The sequence below is a fragment of the Polypterus senegalus genome, chromosome 8 (assembly GCF_016835505.1).
Source record: "Polypterus senegalus isolate Bchr_013 chromosome 8, ASM1683550v1, whole genome shotgun sequence".
In the NCBI taxonomy this organism is placed as follows: domain Eukaryota; kingdom Metazoa; phylum Chordata; class Cladistia; order Polypteriformes; family Polypteridae; genus Polypterus; species Polypterus senegalus.
The window spans coordinates 40,165,568-40,186,090 of NC_053161.1; the positions used below are offsets into that span (position 1 = coordinate 40,165,568).

General features: G+C 38.1%; 1 protein-coding gene across 1 annotated transcript in view; it reads right to left on the minus strand.

The window, feature by feature from the left end:
- The window catches only part of ube2h (ubiquitin-conjugating enzyme E2H (UBC8 homolog, yeast)), an 80,520-nt gene extending 64,301 nt beyond the window's left edge, over positions 1-16,219 (minus strand). The window contains exon 1 of the mRNA XM_039760994.1: positions 15,954-16,219. Within this exon, the coding sequence (XP_039616928.1) occupies positions 15,954-16,006 (53 nt within the window). The 5' untranslated portion in view covers positions 16,007-16,219. The remainder of the gene's footprint in view (positions 1-15,953) is intronic.
- Between the last annotated feature and the right edge of the window lie 4,304 nt (positions 16,220-20,523).

The window sequence follows — 20,523 nt, forward strand, 5'->3', positions numbered from 1 at the left end:
TACAGTAGATTAACAATTTTTGATCGTAGCTCTTCAGGCAGCTCTTTTGTGCAAGGCATGATTCCCATCTGGATATGCTTCTTATCAAAAGCTCAAATTTTATAGTTGTTTTTATCAATCAAAGTAATTCTAGGCAACACCTCTGAACTTGTTTAATTAAATGGACTCCAGAGGCCTCATGTATAAACGGTGCGTACGCACAGAAATGTTGCGTAAGAACTTTTCCACGTTCAAATCACGATGTATAAAACCTACACTTGGCGTAAAGCCACGCACTTTTCCACGGTACCTCATGCCTTGTCGTACACAAGTTCTCCGCTCGGTTTTGCAGACTGGCGGCACCCAGCGTCAAAGCAGTGCTACTGTTCCTGTGTAATTACTCATTATTTTCATGACGCAGCTTTATAAATACACTGAAACTAACCGCATATTGCTTATTAGTGTAACGCATCTGATTGTAATTAACTTGTAACAATATAAGGGTCCAGGGAACAGCCATAGCATTCCAAATACCATAACTGCTTTAGTGTTGTTACTCTCACTTCTCCTTCTAGCTCCTCCCGTTAGGAGTTGCCACAGCAGATCATCTGTTTCCATATTACTCTCACTGCACCACTCGGAGTATTTATTATTACTGTATCTGAGTGTGAATCACAGCAGCAGCTGATCGTAAAGAGAATTATCGGTATACAGCTTCAAGGACACGCTGCCTCAGCCACTGCAAAACGTTTTAAAGCCTTTCCTGTACAGACCTCGCGGTTCATAAACAGTTTCATCCCAAGAACTTTAAATGCACTCAATCAATTGCTCCTTGTAGAACTGTTTGTATTTATAAGTACAATCACCCCACTGTAAACTTGCACTATAGTTATAATATTGCATAACCTGAGCCACTTTATACACCGCGTATTTACATATGATGACAATATCATTTTTAAGGTGAAATGCAGCAAAATATGTTTGTTAAATTATACAGATAAAACTTTAACTTCATTTAAATAATCTATATTCTTCACTGGGAGTGTCGTTAAGGATAGAATAATTAAACATGAACTATGAAGATATTTCAATGTTCTTTAAACATTTTGAAGAATCGGCGCTATACAGATGGCTTAACTTCTATTACAGAGCTGATTGTGCGGTGATCAGTTACTTGGGGAAAGAAAAGCACTGATTGCAGTGACGGCTACGCCAATATATACTGAATATAAAACAGAAAGAAAATAACAGCTAAAAACGCAGTGACAAATTTCGGCAAAAGTTAAATGCTTGTGTCATGAGCACGAGGCGGCTATGCAGTGTCTGCAACGGACGTGGCCATCCACCGTGCATAAGCTACCTTACTGACATTGGCGGGTGAAGGAGCCACCGATTCTTCCTCTGCCCAGTGCCACCACAAGCCTAGAGCCGCCCAGGAGTACTGCTGCAATAAATTATTTCATCGAAGTGAAACCAGGGGTGCGGAAATCCAACGCCCGACTTGTCCGATACGGGTAAATTGACCATCGGAAAAGCGTGTTTTCTGGTTTCAGTTGCACTTGTCCCCGGACAATTTTTATGGAGAAAAAAAGGATTACATGTGCAGTGCAGGGCACATTTTTACCACTACTTTCAAATTATAAACATTTGGGTACGTACTTCGTGCGGAAACAGTTTACTTAGGCATGGTTCTTCAGGTCTCAAATTGGTATTCAATATTGTTAACAAAACGATGGCTGATTTTTCAAAGGGGAAGCACTCTTGTGGTCTTACATAAGTATTTTACCCTACTATTTACACGCTTGAAGATGCTGTCATTTTTTTCGTGCCGACATTACGATGTAATTTGATGATTTTTTATTATAATCAATAACTTTTATATATTAAAATTTAATTTTTTCTATATAAAAATGCGGGCATTTCACCTACAATGCAATTGTTTTCGCCACATAAAGCTTGTTAGGCATTTGATCTTTTCTGAAATTTGCGATTTCGCGTAGGTTGTGATATATTGAGGAGTTAAGAAATTTATTGCGTGACATCAATTTTGATGAGCTGTCTATAGATCGCTTTTGATTAGATAATTTTTCATATAAAACAAGTTGGTTTCGCGCTGTCAGTTTTTTAAAAATAAAGAAAACATTCTAATGGTTTCCAAAAGTTATGAAATACCAATAAAATCGGTAATATATTTACTTCTTTGGAAATGTAACCTCTTGCTGAATTTCGAATACGTCATTAGGAATTACCTGGGTAACCCACAATGCACTGCGGTAAGCAAGTTGTTCTCACTATATGCGTGTTGTTGAATGAGAAATGGATCATTTCTTGATTAAAACTGGCACAACAGGCCTTGAAAAACCTAGGAAAGCGTAGTAAGGCCACTGTGAAAAAAATACGGACACAGTGAAGACAAAAAAATGTAAATGTCGAGATTAAAGTCGACATGTTGACTTTATTTTCGTAGTTTATTTTGTCAGTTGAATGTCGCAAACTAAAATTTCATTTTAAAATGAATGTTTCATTTACTAGATTTTCTCAAACCCTGTCATAAATTAATGTAGCACATTAAATGCTTTATATTAAGTGTTCCACGACCCAGTTGTTAATCTCTGCGCGCTTCTTAAACTGACTTTCTCTTGCAGTGAGAGGTCGCCGGCAGCAATCGCCGCACATTGACTTCATGATATTCCTACTCAATGAACATTCAGAATAGTAAGATAAATACTTGATATCTTTTTCACGATGAAATGCATTAAAGCATGTATTAGACATGGGTGGCGGGGGGCACGGTGGCGTGGCTGTAGTGCTGCTCCCTTGCATTATGGGGTTCTCAGGTCTACGTTCAGTGTAGAGAGGTTTATGGCAGGTGTGACGAGGCTCCAAAAAAACTGAATACTGTATCTGAATGGGTATCGCACAGGTTTAACTGAAATATTGTGTAAATGTTGGGTTCGTGATCTGGAGGTCGGAGATACGAACGAAGAATTCAATGGATGTTTTTCTGAGCAGGCTTTCTTTATTGCATGTTTGCTGTGTCTACCGTACGTACTAAACCCCCAGTTCGTAACCTTTGTCTTTCTCCATATAACCAATCACCACACGATAAACGTCTTTGTGAAATTAAAACAAGTTATAAACCTAGACCCCAGTTTTCAGAACTTTAAAAACAATTTTCATTATATATGTTTAATTATGCCATCCATTCAGAGGTCTAAGCTTATAACTAGTTTTAATTTCACAAATACGTTTATCGTGTGTTGATTGGTTATGTGCAGAAAGAAAAAGGATAGGAACTGGGGGTTTAGTACGTCAGATAGAGACATGAGTCTAAAAGTAAGAAAAAAGTTGGTTCAATTGAAAAAGCGTTTTCTAAAGCTGAACGCTCGAAATGTTGAGCGTTATGCTAGGCTGTTCAATACTGCTTCTTTAGAAGAGTTTGACCCACGACCAGCTGTGGAATTCTGGCTGTCACCTGGCAACAGGCACATCACTCATAAAAATCCTGAAAAGTCATAAGCATTCACTTCTGCAGGACCATCAGTCCAGGAACCATGCAGTTCAGCTCAAGCAGAAATGAACAGCATTCAGCCCATGCTGTCTGAGATAGTAAAGATTCTTGGGGGAGAAGATGTTGCAAGACAAAAGCTGAAGAACATGGCAGAAAATGAATCAGGACAGTGTTCTGTTATGTTACTGTAATATATGAAAAAATAACTAGTGTAGCTATAATAAAGGCATTGTTTATTAGCCAGTTAAAATAAGGGAATCTTTTATATAATGTTCTAGAGCAAGGTGGCAAAATACTACTCCCTGAAAGACCTTTTTTCAGTTTTAAAATGGAAGGCAGTTTTGGTATCAATAAAAGAGATCAGAAAAAATAAACTATTTTTCACTTATGTTATTTGTTAATGGGCAAGTGAATTTAACTGGCGGACAAGTGGATTTTCTAAGTTTACTTGTCCGTGGACAAGTAGAAACAAATTTGATTTCCACACCCCTGGAAACACATGTTTAATAACGTGCTTTAACTCCTATCATCATGAAAATGATATCACGTATACATCTCAGTATTTTAGTTATTCAGAGAGCTGTAATATCACGAATGTAATAGATTCTGTGTCCAGTTGGAGGAAGAGAGCCGGTTTAAGAAGCAAGTAGTGATTCACACACATAGGCACATAGAAGATCAAATACAAAACAAAGCATTTAACGTGCTACTTTAATTACGATGTGATTTGAGAAACTGGTTAATTAAACGATTTTATGATGTTCTACTTTAATGAAAAAATAAACTACGTGATTAAAGTGGAAATGTCGAGATTGAAGTTGACATTTCGTGCTTTTTCCCCACTGTGTGCCCTTTTTTCTCTGTATCCTAATAAGCTTTCATATGACACTCAGACAGTGGGCTACAACTCGGCTTTTCACTGCGACTTTGATATGGGACTTCTTTTTTATTTCCGGCACTGTGCGATTTTGTGAACGTGAGCTTTCAAGTTTCTTCAACACTGTCAATGTCACTCGATCAACTTCCTTTTGTTGATTATACCACGATTTATTTGAACAAATAGTATGTTTTTCCTTTGCCTCCACTTGGTATTCGCTGAAATTCTTATATTTTCCGCCGTGCTTTTCCCATTGTCTTTTCACAGAAGGCTGATCTTAAGGGCGATTTATATTGATTTGCATATTCAAAGAGGCGTATTTCTGGGAGGAGTGGGGGCGTTACATAAAGCCTGTGCACTAGCGTTAGTTTTCACGCTGATCGGGATTTATGTAGCGGAACAACGTGGAAGTTGGAGTACGCACAGATTCCTGTATCTGGATTTATCTGTGCGTAAGCACATTTCGGCTTTTGTGCTTACGCCATGTTATAGTGCGAGTTCTACGCACGGCGTTATACATGAGGCCCCAGGTGTGCTAAATTCTGACTGCAGTGAGCTTTTTAAAAAAGTCATTAGCTTAGGGTTCACTTACTTTTTCCAACCTTCAGTTTCTCAGTTTGAATGATTTATTCAATATGGTTAAAAATTCTCTGAAAATCTGTGTATCTTTAGTTATAGAAGACTGTGTTTGTTCATTATTGTGACTTACATGAAGACACGACCATGTTTTATATGGAAATTAGAAATAAATATAGATAATTCCTAGGGGTACACATACTTTTTACTTTGACTGTATGTAGTTAGCTATCCACATGTTCAAAGAGAAGCAATGTTTATTGGACTTGCCAACATACAAACTTGTGATTGATGTATGCAGGCAATAGAACAGCGCATTTGAAATGCTAGAAAGGTTTTTGGAACAACAGCAAGTCATCACAGCAGCTCTGCATATAGGCAGAGAGGTTGCTCCCAGTGGGATTGGCATGAAGCACGCTCGTCTGTAACATATTCACGGCAGGTGCCCAGTCATTTTTAATGTACAATTGTCACATAGAAATCTGCTGTCCTGGATGTTCAGCTGTACACACATCTTACGTAAGTGTCAAAGATGCCGATTTCAGTTAGAGAACACACCTTATTGTGTGAGGTAGTAAAGTGCTTTTACCGTAGAAAGCCTTAACAGAAGCATTAGTAACACCTACTGGATTGGCGCCAAAAACAAAGTTAAGTAAAAATCTACATATAGTAATTGAGCAGGATAAAAATTCATGAGATCGACCTTGAATCTTTAAGAATCGCTATCTTACTGTTTAAACGAAAAATAATGATTAATTAGAAAATCAATATTTTTACCCAGACCTTGTAATGGCCAATGAAATCTGTGAGATGTGGAGATTTGTGCTTAATTCAATAGTATCAAGAACATGGGAGAAACCAGCTCTGGATGGGACACCAGTCCATTGCAGAGCACACACAAACACATAAGAAAAGAGCAATTAAGAGTCAATAATTGACCTTTCTCTTCTGTCTTTGAGATATCAGAAGAAAACCATACTGCCTCGAGAAAAATCCACACAAATTCCAAATGAAATGGCGGTGATTAAAGCTCAATCTTGGTGACCTATAATGCAAATGATAAATATCTAGGCTGTGTTTTCTGGATATTAATTTTTGGCTTTCATTATGATCCCATAATGTACTACTACATTGAAAGGAAAGCCAGCTTTGTGCAAAAGAGACCAAAGACACATACCGCTTAGAATTAAGGCCAAAAAGTTCTATCTTGGTCTCATCAGACCAGAGAATCTTATTTCTCACCATCTCAGAGTCCTTCAGGTGTCTTTTAGCAAACTCCATGCAGGCTGTCATGTGTCTTGCCTCTCCTTAGTGTGTGGAGACAACCAGGCACTGCTCATCACTTGTCCAATACAGTGAAGCATGACAGTGGTAGCATCATGATGTGGGGGTGTTTTTCAGCTGCAGGGACAGGACGACTGGTTGCAATCGAGTGAAAGATGAATGCGGCCAAGTACAGGGATATCCTGGACAAAAACCTTCTCCAGAGTGCCAAGGACCTCAGATTGGGCAGAAGGTTTACCTTCCAACAAGACAATGACCCTAGGCACACAGCTAAAATAACGAAGGAGTGGCTTCACAACAACTCTGTGACTGTTCTTGAATGACCCAGCCAGAGCCCGGACTTAAATCCAATTGAGCATCTCTGGAGAGACCTAAAAATGGCTGTCCACCAACGTTTACCATCCAACCTGACAGAACTGGAGAGGATCTGCAAGGAGGAATGGCAGAGGATCTCCAAATCCAGGTGTGAAAAACTTTTTGCATTTTTCCCAAGAAGACTCATGGCTGTATTAGCTCAAAAGGGTGTTTCGACTAAATACTGAGCAAAGGGTCTGAATACTTAGGACCATATGATATTTCAGTTTTTCTTTTTTAATAAATCTGCAACAATTTCAAAATTCTTTTTTTGTCTGTCAATATGGGGTGCTGTGTGTACATTAATGAGGAAAAAAATTTATTTAAATGATTTTAGCAAATGGCTGCAATATAACAGAGTGAAATATTGAAGGGGGTCTGAATACTTTCCGTACCCACTGTAATAAAGATGACAAACACCACTGCACTTTTCTAAATGCAAAATAAAAAGAAAAAGAAAAAAAAAAAAAAAAAAAAGAGTGAGCTAAATTAATAATGGCTGATAATGACTGATTGATTGAGAAAGTTGTAGGAGCAAACACCTGCAGTCAACAGCCCCCGAGGACTGAACATTAAGAAACTTTGATTTAAACCTATTAATGCTGTAGTGACAGCACTTGCATTTAACCATTACCAAAAACAGACAATAGCAGAAGTTTCAAGGTAAGGTAGTTATACTCACTAATCATTATGCTGGAGAGTGGCACTGTGTAGCCAGGTAATTAGTACATGCAACTAAAAATGTTATTCTGCATAAAGGATAATAATAACTCTATAAAGGCCCCTTTATAGAGTCCATTGTTGCATCAGCACCATACATAACTTTCTGAAATATACCTTATTCTTTACAGGGAAGGTAAATGCATGCAATAAAGGACCTGCAAAAAAAGATTAGCGCACATAAAATCAAGACCACAGTAGTGCCCATTTCTTTGCAAAAACCCTAGTTCCTGATGGCAGACCGAGTTGACAGAGACAAATAAATGGCATAAAAACAAAAATGTCTTGCTGTTGAAGCCAACAAAGCAACTGAAGCTTAATAAACACATGTCAAAGAACAATTATTAATTAAATAAATTTGTGAGACACATAGAGAATGCTTTATATCATCACCCTCAAACTCAGGCAGGTACAGTGTACCCTCCATAATGTTCGGGACAAACACACATTTCTCTTTAATTTGCCCCTCTGCTCCATAGTTTAAAATTAAAAATCAAACAATTCAGACATGATTAAAGTGAACTTGCAGACTTTCATTAATGGATATTTGCATACATGTTACACAATATAGATATCACAACACTTTTTATACATGGTCCTCACATTCCAGGGCACCATAAAGTTTGGGACATAGCAATGGTAGATTTATTAAAGCAGCCACATTTAGGACCTTTCTGTATATCCATTGCATGTAATGAAAGTCTGTTATTCACAGACATTACCTGGTGCCAACTATTTTCTCTGGTGATGCTCTGCCAAGCTTTTAATGCAGCTATCATCAGCTCCTGCTTGTTTCAGGGACTTGTCTCCTTAAGTTTTCTCTTCAGCATATGGAATGCACGCTCAATTGGATTTAATTCAGGTGACTCGCTTTGCCATTTAAGAATTTTCCATTTTTTAGCTTTGCAAAACTCTTGTGTTGCACAGTAGGATGTTTGGAATAACTGTTCTTTAGTAGGACAACACCGCCCAATGAGTTTGGAGGCCTTTACTGGAACTTGAACAGATGTTTCAATACGCCTCAGAATTCACTGTGCAACTGCCATCAGCAGTTATAATCATTAACGAAGAGAAGTACCTGTGGCAGCCATACATGCCCAATCCATAACAACCCCACCTTTCGTCTCCACACTTTGCTTTTGTCATCAATCTGAAACAGGATAATTTTGTCTCATCTGTCCCAATGTCTTTTTTCCAGAGTTCTGCAGGATCTTTTAAGTACTTTCTGCAAACTGTAATCTGGCCCTCCTGCTTTTTGTGGCCAACTAGTGTTTTACATCTTGCAATTTTAGACTTTGTACACTGTGTGCACAATTATTAGGCAAGTTGTATTTTTGAGGATTAATTTTAATATGGAACAAACACAGTGCTATCAGTCAATCCAAAATGTTAATAAACCTGAAACCTGAATGTTTCACAACGGAAATGTGAGTGTGAACATCATCAGGGGAATACATATGTGCGCACAATTATTAGGCAACTATTAGTGTGCAGATTTATAATGCAACTAAAGGAAAAATGAAAATTTTCCCATCTCACTTGTTTATTTTCATCTGTTATAGTGAGAATAATAAACAAACACCTCAAAATTTACAAATAAACATCTCTGACATTTCAAAATAAATCAATCAATCAATCAATGACCAATATAGCCACCCTTCTTTCCAATAACAGTCATAAGCCTTTCCATTCATGGAGTCTGTCAGTTTCTTGATCTGTTGACGATCAGCTTTTTGTGGAGCAGTGACTACAGCCTCCCAGACACTCTTCAGAGAGGTGTATTGTTTTTCTCCCCCGTAAATCTGGCGTTTAAGAAGTGCCCACAAGTTCTCGATAGGGTTTAGGTCAGATGAGGAAGGGGGGCCATGTCATTATTCCTTCATCTTTAAGGCCTTTACTGGCTGGCCACGCAGTGGAGAACTTCGATGCAAGTGATGGAGCATTGGCCTGCATAAAAATCATGGTCTTTTCCTGTATCACTGTTTGAAGAAAGTGTCTTGAAAAACTGGCAGTAGGTTTGGGAGTTGATTTTGAGTTCATCTTCAATGCAAAAGGTCCAACTAGCTCATCTTTAAAAATACCAGCTCATACCAGTACCCCACCTCCACGTTGGAGTGGAGCTCTGTGCCCATTACTGATCCACAGGTCCATCCATCTGGTCCATCAAGAGTCACTCTCATCTCATCGGTCCATAAAACCTTTGAAAAAAATCTGTCTTCAGATATTTCTTGGCCCAGTTTTGACGTTTCAACTTATGTTTCTTGTTCAGTGGTGGTTGGGTTTCAGCCCTCCTTACCTTGGCCATGTCTTTGAGCACTGAACACCTTGTACTTCTGGGCACTCCAGGTAGGTTGCAGCTCTGGAATATGAAAGTACTGGAGGATAATGGGTTCCTGGTAGCTTCACGTTTGATTCTTCTCAAATCTTTGGCAACTAATTTGCGTCTTTTGTTCTCAACACGTTTCTTGCAACCCTGTTGACTATTTGCAACAAAATGTTTGATGGTTCTGTGATCACACACCAATATCTTAGCAATTCCAAAAGTGCTGCATCCCTCTGAAAGACTTTTTACAATTATTGACTTTTCAGAGTCAGTTAAATCTCTTTTTGGCCCGTTTTGCCCGAGGAAAACTAGCTGCCTAATAATTCTGCACACCTTGATATAGGGTGTTGATCTCCTTAGGCCACACCCTCCCTCATTACACAAATACACATCACCTGACGTGCTTAAATCCAATAAGCATTCAAGTTAATACAGCTTGGAGTTGGAATATACGCATAAAAATGATGATATGGTCAAAATACTCACTTGCCTAATAATTGTGCACACAGAGCCTAATAATTGTGCACACAGTGTATTTTTGTTCATGAAGTCTTCTGTGGATAGAAGTCTCTAACACATATACATCTGCTTCATGGAGACTGTTTCTGATCTGTCGGATAGGCATTTAAGGCATTTTCTTCACCAAAGTGAGGATTCTTCCGTCATCAGTAGTTGAGGTCTTCCTTGGCCTACAAATCCCTTTGAGATTACTGAGCTCACCAGTTTGTTCTGTCTTATTAATGATATTCCAGACAGTTGATTTAGGTAATCATAAGGTTTAACCAATGTCTCTAATGGTTTTATACTTGGTTTTCAGTCTTGTAATGGCTTCTGTCACTTTCATTGGCACAGATCCTGTCCTCATGTTGAACAATGGCGAATACAGACTCCAAAGATAGTCTGTAGGTAGAAGCAAGCCTACGTGTCTTATGCCTTCACTAATGAAGTAATGCAACATACCTGAGTAATCATAAACGTCTTAAATATTATGGTGCCCTGAAATGGAGTGTGTGGGGGGGCAATATCTACATGGTAAGAATGAAATGTCTGCAAATGCCCTAGTCTATAATGTTCACTTTAATCATGTTTTAATTGTAATTTTAAACTGTTGTAGCAGAGGGGTAAATTAATGAAAAATGTGTATTTGTCCCAAACATTATGGGGGGCACTGGTATAATCTGGAATGTCTTCATATTAACTGTCTAGACATAATAATCATTAATTGTGCTCACACTGCCTTACTACAATACTACTCTAAACTTATGAACTCTGGGCTCACTTTTTCAGATACTAGGTTGTGAGAAAATACACCCATACCTACTGATACTCAGCCTATGCCAGTTCAGAAATTGCATCTCTCTTCCATATCTGTTATATTATGTATAGTGTTTTTCTTTGAATATTAAAAACTGCATGTAGCATTATAGCAAGCCCAAAGAAGAGCCAACACGTATTCCAGTACTGCAGGGAAAACAGTTTGATATTGGAGAAATTAAATTTATACTGCCTAAGCAGCAACTAAGATAAATATGACAGAGGTGTTTAAAATTATGAAAAGAATTAAAGTTTTGGTCTCTGGGCTACACAGCTCTAGAAACATAGCAGCACTATAAAATGTCCAGAGAAGAGAGACTGCTTTCTACAAAGGATGAGTTTATGAGGAAAGATTAAAATGGCTAATCTTTTTCATTTTAAGCAAAAGGAGATTAAGGGGTGATATGACTGAAGGTTTAAAATTGTGAAGGTAATTATTGCAGTGGATCAAGATTTATTTTAAAATGAATTCATCAAGAACATATGAAAACAGTTGGAAACTTGTTAAGGGTAAATTTTGCACAGACAGTAGGAGGTTTTTCTTCATACAGAGAACCACACACATATGGAATAAGCTACCAAGTAGTGTGGTAGACAGCAGAACATTAGGGACCTCCAAAACTTGAGCTGGTGTTATTTTGGAATTACGTGGATAGAAATGGTGAGCATTGTTGGGCTGAAAGGCTTGTCCTCATCTATTTTTTCTAATGTTCATAATAAAAAAAGCTCAATGTAAACACCCATGTAATAGAGAGAGACACAGGGTTGTACCAGGAAGTAACGTTGAACAGAATCCTTACACACAATGCCACAAGTGGACATTTCAGAGAAATCTGGAAAAAAATTAGTAAACTGCCCATAAACAATATTTCAAATCCATGTACCTAGAAAAGACCGGCAGCATTACTAAGCTATGTATAAGCAGTATTCAATTATCAATATTACAAAGTATTTCTCAATATTTCATAGTACAAATATAAAATGGCATGCAGACACAATGTATGGAATACAAATATAAAATGGCATGTACACAATGTATGGAAAAGTTCATACTTACTGCTATTGTATCAATTAAAAGACAGTTAAATGATGATCAACTCTATATGAAAATCAGAGCGATAGGCACTGTGCAGCATTAAATTATGTGGTTAACACAATGCTATGGGGAGGAAAAAGTGAAAAAAGACATCTGCATTGACCTCAGAAAAATCAACTGATGCTGCTCATCTGCGTAAGGAGGACCACAAGGATATTTCCAAACAATTTGAACTCCAGTATTCTACATTGAGGATTACTTACAAATGGAGAACACCTAAAGCAGTTTCGCATCATCCCACAACTGGGTATCTCAGCAATTGTACCTAAATATATGACAGTATGATGCACACAAAAAAAAAAAAAATCACACACAGAACACAAAAGGTTCATCAACTGATACACAAGCCTCTGTTCACATGGCAAGTATGTTAAAGTTCATTTCTCCAACAGTAGGAAAAGACATAAAAAGGAAAGCAGCCAAAGTTCATTCCAAAATTCAATCTTGCAATATGTCTAAGCACAATAACAAATCTACAAACAATTCAAAGTCCTGGCCTCTGCTCCATTAGGACACTGTAGTCAGTCATTATCTAAAGGCTATGCTACATTATGCGACTTTTCCAGCAATTTTCAGTTGTAGCCTTCATTTACATAATCTTAGCAATTGAGAGAACTCTGCCGATCATATAATGTGACAGACCCAACAACTTGTTCCAACTAGTCCGAGACTCACTCCCATAAAATTGAACAAGATTGATTATCTCTTTAGTTGTAAGGGCAGACAGTGTGTGCAGGAAAGCTGACAACCAATGAATGCTCATCTGGAAGTACAATGCAAAGAACGTAATAATGAGGAATTAGGAGCATGTGTATTTTGAACCTTGGAAACAAAAGATAAGCCCATCTTTCTGTTGTCTCATGTTTTACATACTAAAACAGAAAGGAAAAAAAGGGCAGAGACTGCAGTTCAAAGGGATATCATACGTATTAACCCTTCACACAGTCCTGGGTCTGTCAGGCAGCATACTGTTGGCCGTCATAAAAAATGACAAGCACAACTGTGCTGGAAGATCAGCAACTGTGGTCGGCAAGTATGAAACTGCCCATAACTAGAAGTTGTGTAATGTGTTACTGGTTTAACAGTGCTAACCATAAACAGATGCCTTCAAAAACAATTAGGTGAACTAGTGCTGTAAGGAGTAGTGGGTGAAAATTTCTCCAAAATGTTGTACAAGGCTTATAAACATGTAAAGAAAATGATTACTTAAAAAGTTACTGCAACTATTAGTGGTTCCACTAGTTCTGTGTAACTATGAGATATCCTTGGGTTTCACGGAGAGCTTGTCCAAACTTCCTTAGTTTTGTTGAATAAAGAAATGACAAAGTAAAATCATTTCAGATGGTGTTTGTGATTGAGGTTAGATTGATTTAATTGAAAATCACAAGAGGATTGCTAGAAAATATATGAAATCATATTAAAAAACCAAAGAACTGAAAGGTACATCACATTACTGTAAAGATTAAATAAACAGGAAGTTAGAGGTAACGAGCCATAATTTCTGCATGGCCATCTTTTATTAAGCAAACTTCGCTTTGCAGACGTTTGAAAATTCACTAGTTATTCAGCTGCCCCCAGGCTTAATCTTTAGTGTACTTAAATAGATGTTTAAGGCCTGAATCCTAGATCTTTTATTTGCCTTTTACAAAAAACCAGAGTAAACATGACCCTGATTAAAACGGGTAGTACAATACAGCCATGAATCCCCACATCAATATAAAAAAAGGATAATTTTGTTATGGAAATGTTAAAACAACTCTTTAAACCTTTACTATGTATATATTTAATTTTGAGCCATAGTCTTGCAGTTCGCAAACTGACACCCAGCAGCTGACAGGAACCCTAAGTACACATTAGCCATGTCCAGCCCCTAGTAGGATCTGAACTCGCTTTTGTTGTCACTTCATCAGCTGTTCTAAGGCCCGCCCCCTCGATATTTCCGGGTAGTAACAACTCGGCCAATGAAAAGCCAACAAACCTTCCATACAAGGCGACAGCAACAAAACAATTACACATTTATCTTGCAATATATTCACAAGTGAATTGAGTATCAAGCTAAAAATAAACGGAGGTTGCCAATCACACTGAAGTTCAATATGGCCTAAATAATACTGTTACCACCACAGAGGTGAATTACGATTAAAAAAACGAAGCAGAAAGAAAAAAAAAATCTTTGTTTACTACATCAATCGCTGCCTCGGGACTTGTCTAGGCCCCATTTGCCACAAAAAGTGACCAAAGTCAAATAGAGACACGCGGCTAAGCCTGGCAACTCATTTAAAAGTTTAAACGACGATAAAAACTCGCGAGTATCCACAAGAATGTTCGCTGTGCATTTAAAAATAAAGAGACACCGAAAAAACTTAAGTGGGAAATACAATGTGAAAAGCGAGCATAACTCTGGCCCGGATCAAGTGTACAACTACAGTTAATACTAGCATGTTTATTAACTTGACAGTGAATATAAACTTGGCCGGGATTACACATTAAGGTGTCCCGTGCTGATAATGCCTTATAATACCAGATCAATCACCCCCAACCCCCATTTCCCCTTTAACGCAGTGCAGGCCCAACACGTCACCCCTTTATGTCTTCAATATTAGAGTCAAAAGACACAATACCGTCTATTACATATTTTTACAGTTAGGACTAAGAAGAGGGGGTACGATTTAGGGTGGGGGAGGGGATGCATTTTCCTAACATCGACTTTAACTGCACGCCTCCCCCCTAAACTTTGTGCCCCCATCCCATTTTCGAGGACCCCTGCACCAGCTTAAGTTTAACCTTTTCACGTCTCATCACATGATGTTCGGAGCTAACCGCTCGCCATACTCTTGAATTTTGTTTGCGGAACAAAGTGATCCGAATGAGGAGGAAACTTTCCAAAATGCAGTCATCATCAGGGCCTCTGAGCCACTTCGGTACAGTAACGCACGAAGAAATCCGTAATAACGACAATAAAGGAGTTGTCATATGGGTTATTTTTCCCCAGATCAAAGGAACAAAAATATGTTTTCAAAATGCTATGAAACAAACAAGGCTAACGATCTTTCCGCAATTTCCTGCTCTTTCGCCTTTACTACTACACTTCACCAAAAATACTACGGTTGATTAAACAGATCGATTATTTTATTATTCATTTCTAACGCAAATGATTAAAGAAAGAAAATATCTGAAAAAGAATACACAACTTCCCTTCAATCCAAGAGCAATTAATCTAGCTATACGTGAATGTAAAAATTACAAAACACAAATAAACAAGGTGTTTATTTTTTCCTGATAAACAAGCACCAGCCTGTTAAACGCAAACAACATTCAACATTTCACAGTGTTGTCACTGCCAACCCTGAACACAACAGTGTTTTTATACATGAAACACTTTAAACGGATGTTAATGTGAAGCACACATAAATCTCAATGCACCCCCACCCCCTCCCCCTCATTGTTTAAAGCTGCATATGTGAGCTGTTTCTTCAACGTTACTTTTAAAACATACTTGGCAAACCAGTCCATGGATCACACAACAATGGCAGATACAATATTTTAATATTTTCAACAGAATGCCCAGTACACAAGTCAATTATATGGGTACTTAAAAAAAGAAAGCCTGGCAAGGTTGTCTGAATAAACCTCCACAAAACTGCAATCACTAGGGGAAGGGGGGTACACTGCCACCTTCAGTTAATTCAACAGATCATTAAAGCTCTATTTCTCACTTTTGTTGTTACCTTGAAAAACACACACAGACAGCTGGGAACTGCCAAAAAGGCTCTTTCGGGCTGACCTTTGTAAACACAAGACCCCCAAACATCTGTCTTCGAGGGAATCCGCTGGCTGTCAAAGACGAATACTGCACGGGAAAAACAAGAAAGGTAAATCTTTTCTTCTGCTCCTGTTGTTTATGTTCTGAAAAGGATACAGTTTCACCACGTCGGTATCCATTCGCCTTTTACCCGGACTCGGAGACGACATTTTTATATCCCTTTGCAGAGTTAACACTGTAAAAATCCTCTCAGCCAGAAACCTAGGGGCTTGTCAGTGACCGTAACGTTTATGTTAAACCTGTTTCTATAATTTTCTGGACTATATTAGATCTATGGAGTCCCCTCCCCACTTTTTCTCCGCAGCTATTCCTCTCCACCTCAGTACCTCTCTGTAGCTCTCTCTCGCTCTCTGCCTGTCCTAAAGCTTCTATCCCTCCGCCGATTACGTCATTGCCCGGTGACAACTAAAGTAAACTGGTGGGAGGGATTTAAGAGGGTACGACGCTGCTGGGAGTTGTAGTCTTTTATAAACAAGGTATATTTCTTCAAAACTGTGTTTTGTAGTTATTATTCAAAATATTTTGTGTTATATAATGCATTTGTTATTTTCTAAAATCAAAAATTATCCAGAATTTTCCCTCAAAACCTATATTCCCATGTCTACCTTAAAGCGTGGCCAAGTTACATCATTACCCTGTGACCGCCAACGCCAGAAGCAAGCGGGTTGCTGTCATGAGGGTCGTTAATGGGAGTTGTAGTCTTTTACAGGCGTGCTTTGTTCTGTAAGCCTTACGGTGTGATTATAAACTGGTACGAACAAAGGGAATATTTTTTAGCTGAATTCTCCTCGAAACCAATCGTCCTATTTACACCACAAATACGGGGCTAATATTCCTTTCAGAAAGCTGAAAATTTCTAATAAGCAGAAGTTGCCCAAATAACTTCTTTTATTGTTGTCTTCAACACAGCTTGTAACATATAAAGGTAAGATTAAATTAAGTCTCACAGTTTACAAGATCTTCCTAGAATGTGTGTTTTCCACGATATTGAGTGAGAATAAACAACCTGATTCCAAACGTTGTCAACTGAGTCAAATTTTAGATTATTAGTGTATTCAATTAGGGATTGATTCCCAGTATAGTGCTTCATAACACTTGGACTCTATTCCATCATTAGTGTCATTGTCTTCCATAATACAGTAGAACAATATTTCTCTGGTACTGATAAGAATCATCTTTGGAAGGAAAAATAATTCACTGCAGAGTGCAATCAGCCCAGATACCAGCTCAGTATTAGTCAGCTAATTGCATACCTTTTGACTGTAGGAACTAGCTTGTGTAGTTATAGAAAATGCATAGTCCGAACAGAAAGCATAGCTTTGTGGAGGTGACTTAGTGGCCAAGTCTTACGAGATATCCACAATGGTGAAATAAAATATATTACCGAAAGTCATCTTCGGCAATCAATGAAGAATTACACTTGGCAAGGCTATTATGTGAACGTGAACTTAAGGGGCTGAGAAGAATAATATTTAAGGAACACGTTTACAAAGAGAGGGTAGGGGTTTGATTTAGAAACAGTGTTTGCAAGTCATGGGTTCTCCTCCCTATACATTACCCATGTTTTCATTACCATTCTTTGTCCATCTCCTGTCAAAGTAAACTGTCACTGGATGAATCATGAGACATTGTGATCCATGTGAAGAGTCTCACAGTTGGTGATGATGTACTGTGTAGATCCATCTTTTTCAAGACAAGGCTTTTGAGGATGGTTCTGCAGAGGACATAACTGATTATGCAAGAGTCCAGTATTTTGATGCAGTGGCCTGTCCGGCAGAATTGGATATGCAGGATTGTTGCTTTAGTGCTGGTTGTCTTTGCTCGGGTGATGATGTTAAAATGGTGCAAATATCCTTTCAGCTAATAAAGAGAATTTTCTTCTTGAGTGTTTTAGCCTACAATGTTAGAAAACCCAGTTCTTGCTACTGTAAAGGAGAATTGTCAGGTAAATTACCTTTTAGAAATTTAACTTTGCTTCCTTCTTGAAGTCAAAGTTCTTAAAGAGCAGACAGTGTAATTTCCTGAAGTAGCTGCTACAGAACTGATGCAGTGCTTAACTATACCACTTTGATGATAGTCATTTCAGACAGCTGCCAAGCTACAGGAGATGGGCAATAACTTCTAGCATGATTGCCTGGGACATACACATGATCCTCTTGGTAGGGGATCATCACTTCCCTGATGCTGTTGGATAGTGCTAGGCACTTTTGTCCATTTTTTATTCTTTTTTGTAATTCTTACATGTATTTGAGCAGGTTGTTGTTGCTAATTTGTTATAAAAATTCTGCATTTCCCAGTTGGAGAAATAGTTATTTAATTAGAAAGAATGAAATCTTTAATTTGTTCATTCCTTTATCTATCTATCTATCTATCTATCTATCTATCTATCTATCTATCTATCTATCTATCTATCTATCTATCTATCTATCTATCTATCCTTAAAGAGGTTTAGAGTTTTTAAATGTTCTTCCATAGAATACAATCACCTGTACCTTGGATATAAATCTGTTTTCTGTCTTATTTTTTTTTTTGGAAGTGAGGTTGAAAATCTTCTAAGTACATCAGGAAGGCTTTTAACTTACCCTGACATTCTGCCCCCTATTTCAGTCTTCCTCTCTGTCCAGATGCCCAGTATAATTTTTGTGTGTGTTATATCACAAATTATGTAATTTGCTAGGCTTTTCTTTTAGTATTGAATTTAGTATTTTACTCTGGTTTATTGTCTTTTGTTCTGTTCTGTTTCAGTGTTCTATTCAGGAAACATTTGTATGCAATATTTCATATACCTGCTGTGTCTTTCTGAGACTCTTTGAAGCACCTCGAGCATGGGAAAGGCGCTATATAAATAAATTGTATTTTTATTATTATTATTATTATTATAAAGCAAAATAATATGGAAGCAAATTGTTACAAAAGTCAAAGAGAGATAACATAACCTTTTTCAAATGGTGAAATGATCCTTTCAGTTACATGTAGTGATTCAGCATTATATTATAGCAATAAATTTGGTAGGTTATCCAAGCTAAGGATCTTTCAGGTGCTTTCTGAATGATGGAATCAAAGACTTAGGTTTTATAACTGTTCTCTGCATTTCTCTCAGATTTGTGTGGTTACATATCTAAGGCCAGTATGGTCTGAAGCCAAACTGGAGCATGGACAGATATTCCTGGAAAGCGGGAGCAGACAGTTTAGGAGCACATAGATGAGGATTTTCACAGAAGCAAAAAATCTAGCATTAGAGCAGGCATATTCCAATTTGCCACCCAATTCCATGTTTTCTAGATATTGAGGAACAGTGTTATTTGTCACTACAGATTTGGGGTTCAGCAGTTATTTGAAGTCAGTCAGTCAGTCATTGTCCAACGCGCTATATCCTAACACAGGGTCACAGGGGCCTGCTGGAGCCAATCCCAGCCAACACAGGGCGCAAGGCAGGAACAAACCCCGGGCAGGGCACCAGCCCACTGCAGGGCACACGCACACCAAGCACACACTAGGAACAATTTAGGATTGCCAATGCACGTAACCTGCATGTCTTTGGACTGTGGGAGGAAACCGGAGCACCCGGAGGAAACCCACGCAGACACGGAGAGAACATGCAAACTCCACATAGGGTGTTATTTGAAGCACTTGTTTCAATGTTACAAGAGTATTGCATCCCTTTTCAAGAGGGTTCCACCTTGAAACCAGAGAGAATTAGGGCCAATTCAACTCATTCTGTAATGGACATTTGTCCCCTATAAGAAACAAGTCATGGAAATCAGCAAAATTGCATCTACCTGGCTTACACCTTTATTTTTGATATCAGAAATCCTCTTCTTGATCTCAACTTTCAGAGGCTGATATTTTTCACACTCCTAGTGTGTCATTATTGCTTTGTACACAAAGTTTTTCTGTTTCAGTCTTGGATGTCCTGGATTTCTGCATCATTATCATCAAACCAGTCATGACACTGGAGCAAAGTTTTGACAATCGGCATAGATGATAATTGAGAAACCTTTGACTTCTAATCAACATTTGACACAGTAGAGGTTCAGACAGACAGAGAGACCATTCTGAAGTTCAGTCTTCTTCTTTTGAGTTGAGTTGAGTTTCTTTCTGCTTGCCTTTGTTCTTTTTCAGTGTTTGCGGGCAGCCAAATATTCATGATTGTGTAAACCAGAGAATGTTTTGTTGAGCTTGACATCTCTCCACATATAGTAGAAACTATGTCCTTCAGATTAAGGACATGGATGATTACAAGGTTAAGGAGATGCCAGTGATTATATTCAGAGGGCATTCTTGTTGTGTTTATTCTTCTGATGGTACATTGTACTGATGATTGTTTTGTCACAGCCTTGAAACAGGTAGGCCACTATGGCAACAGGAATGGAGCAATAGTTGAAAATGTACTCCAGAGGCTAGAGGGGTTCAAAACCAAATAAAGATGAACCATGCAACTAAATTAAAAATAAAACTGAAAATAAAGTTTAAATAAACTAACGTTAAAGTCAGCAAATTGACATATTCAAAAGCAAAAGCACTCAAAAAAGTTTTAAGAGAGTACTGACACTCTTGGATGTATATGGAAGCATGCTGTCGGCTTCAGTATCATCATGCTGATGATGTCACTCGGCGGAACTTCCAGTACATGCAAACCTAGCAACTCTTTGTGTCTAGACAGCAG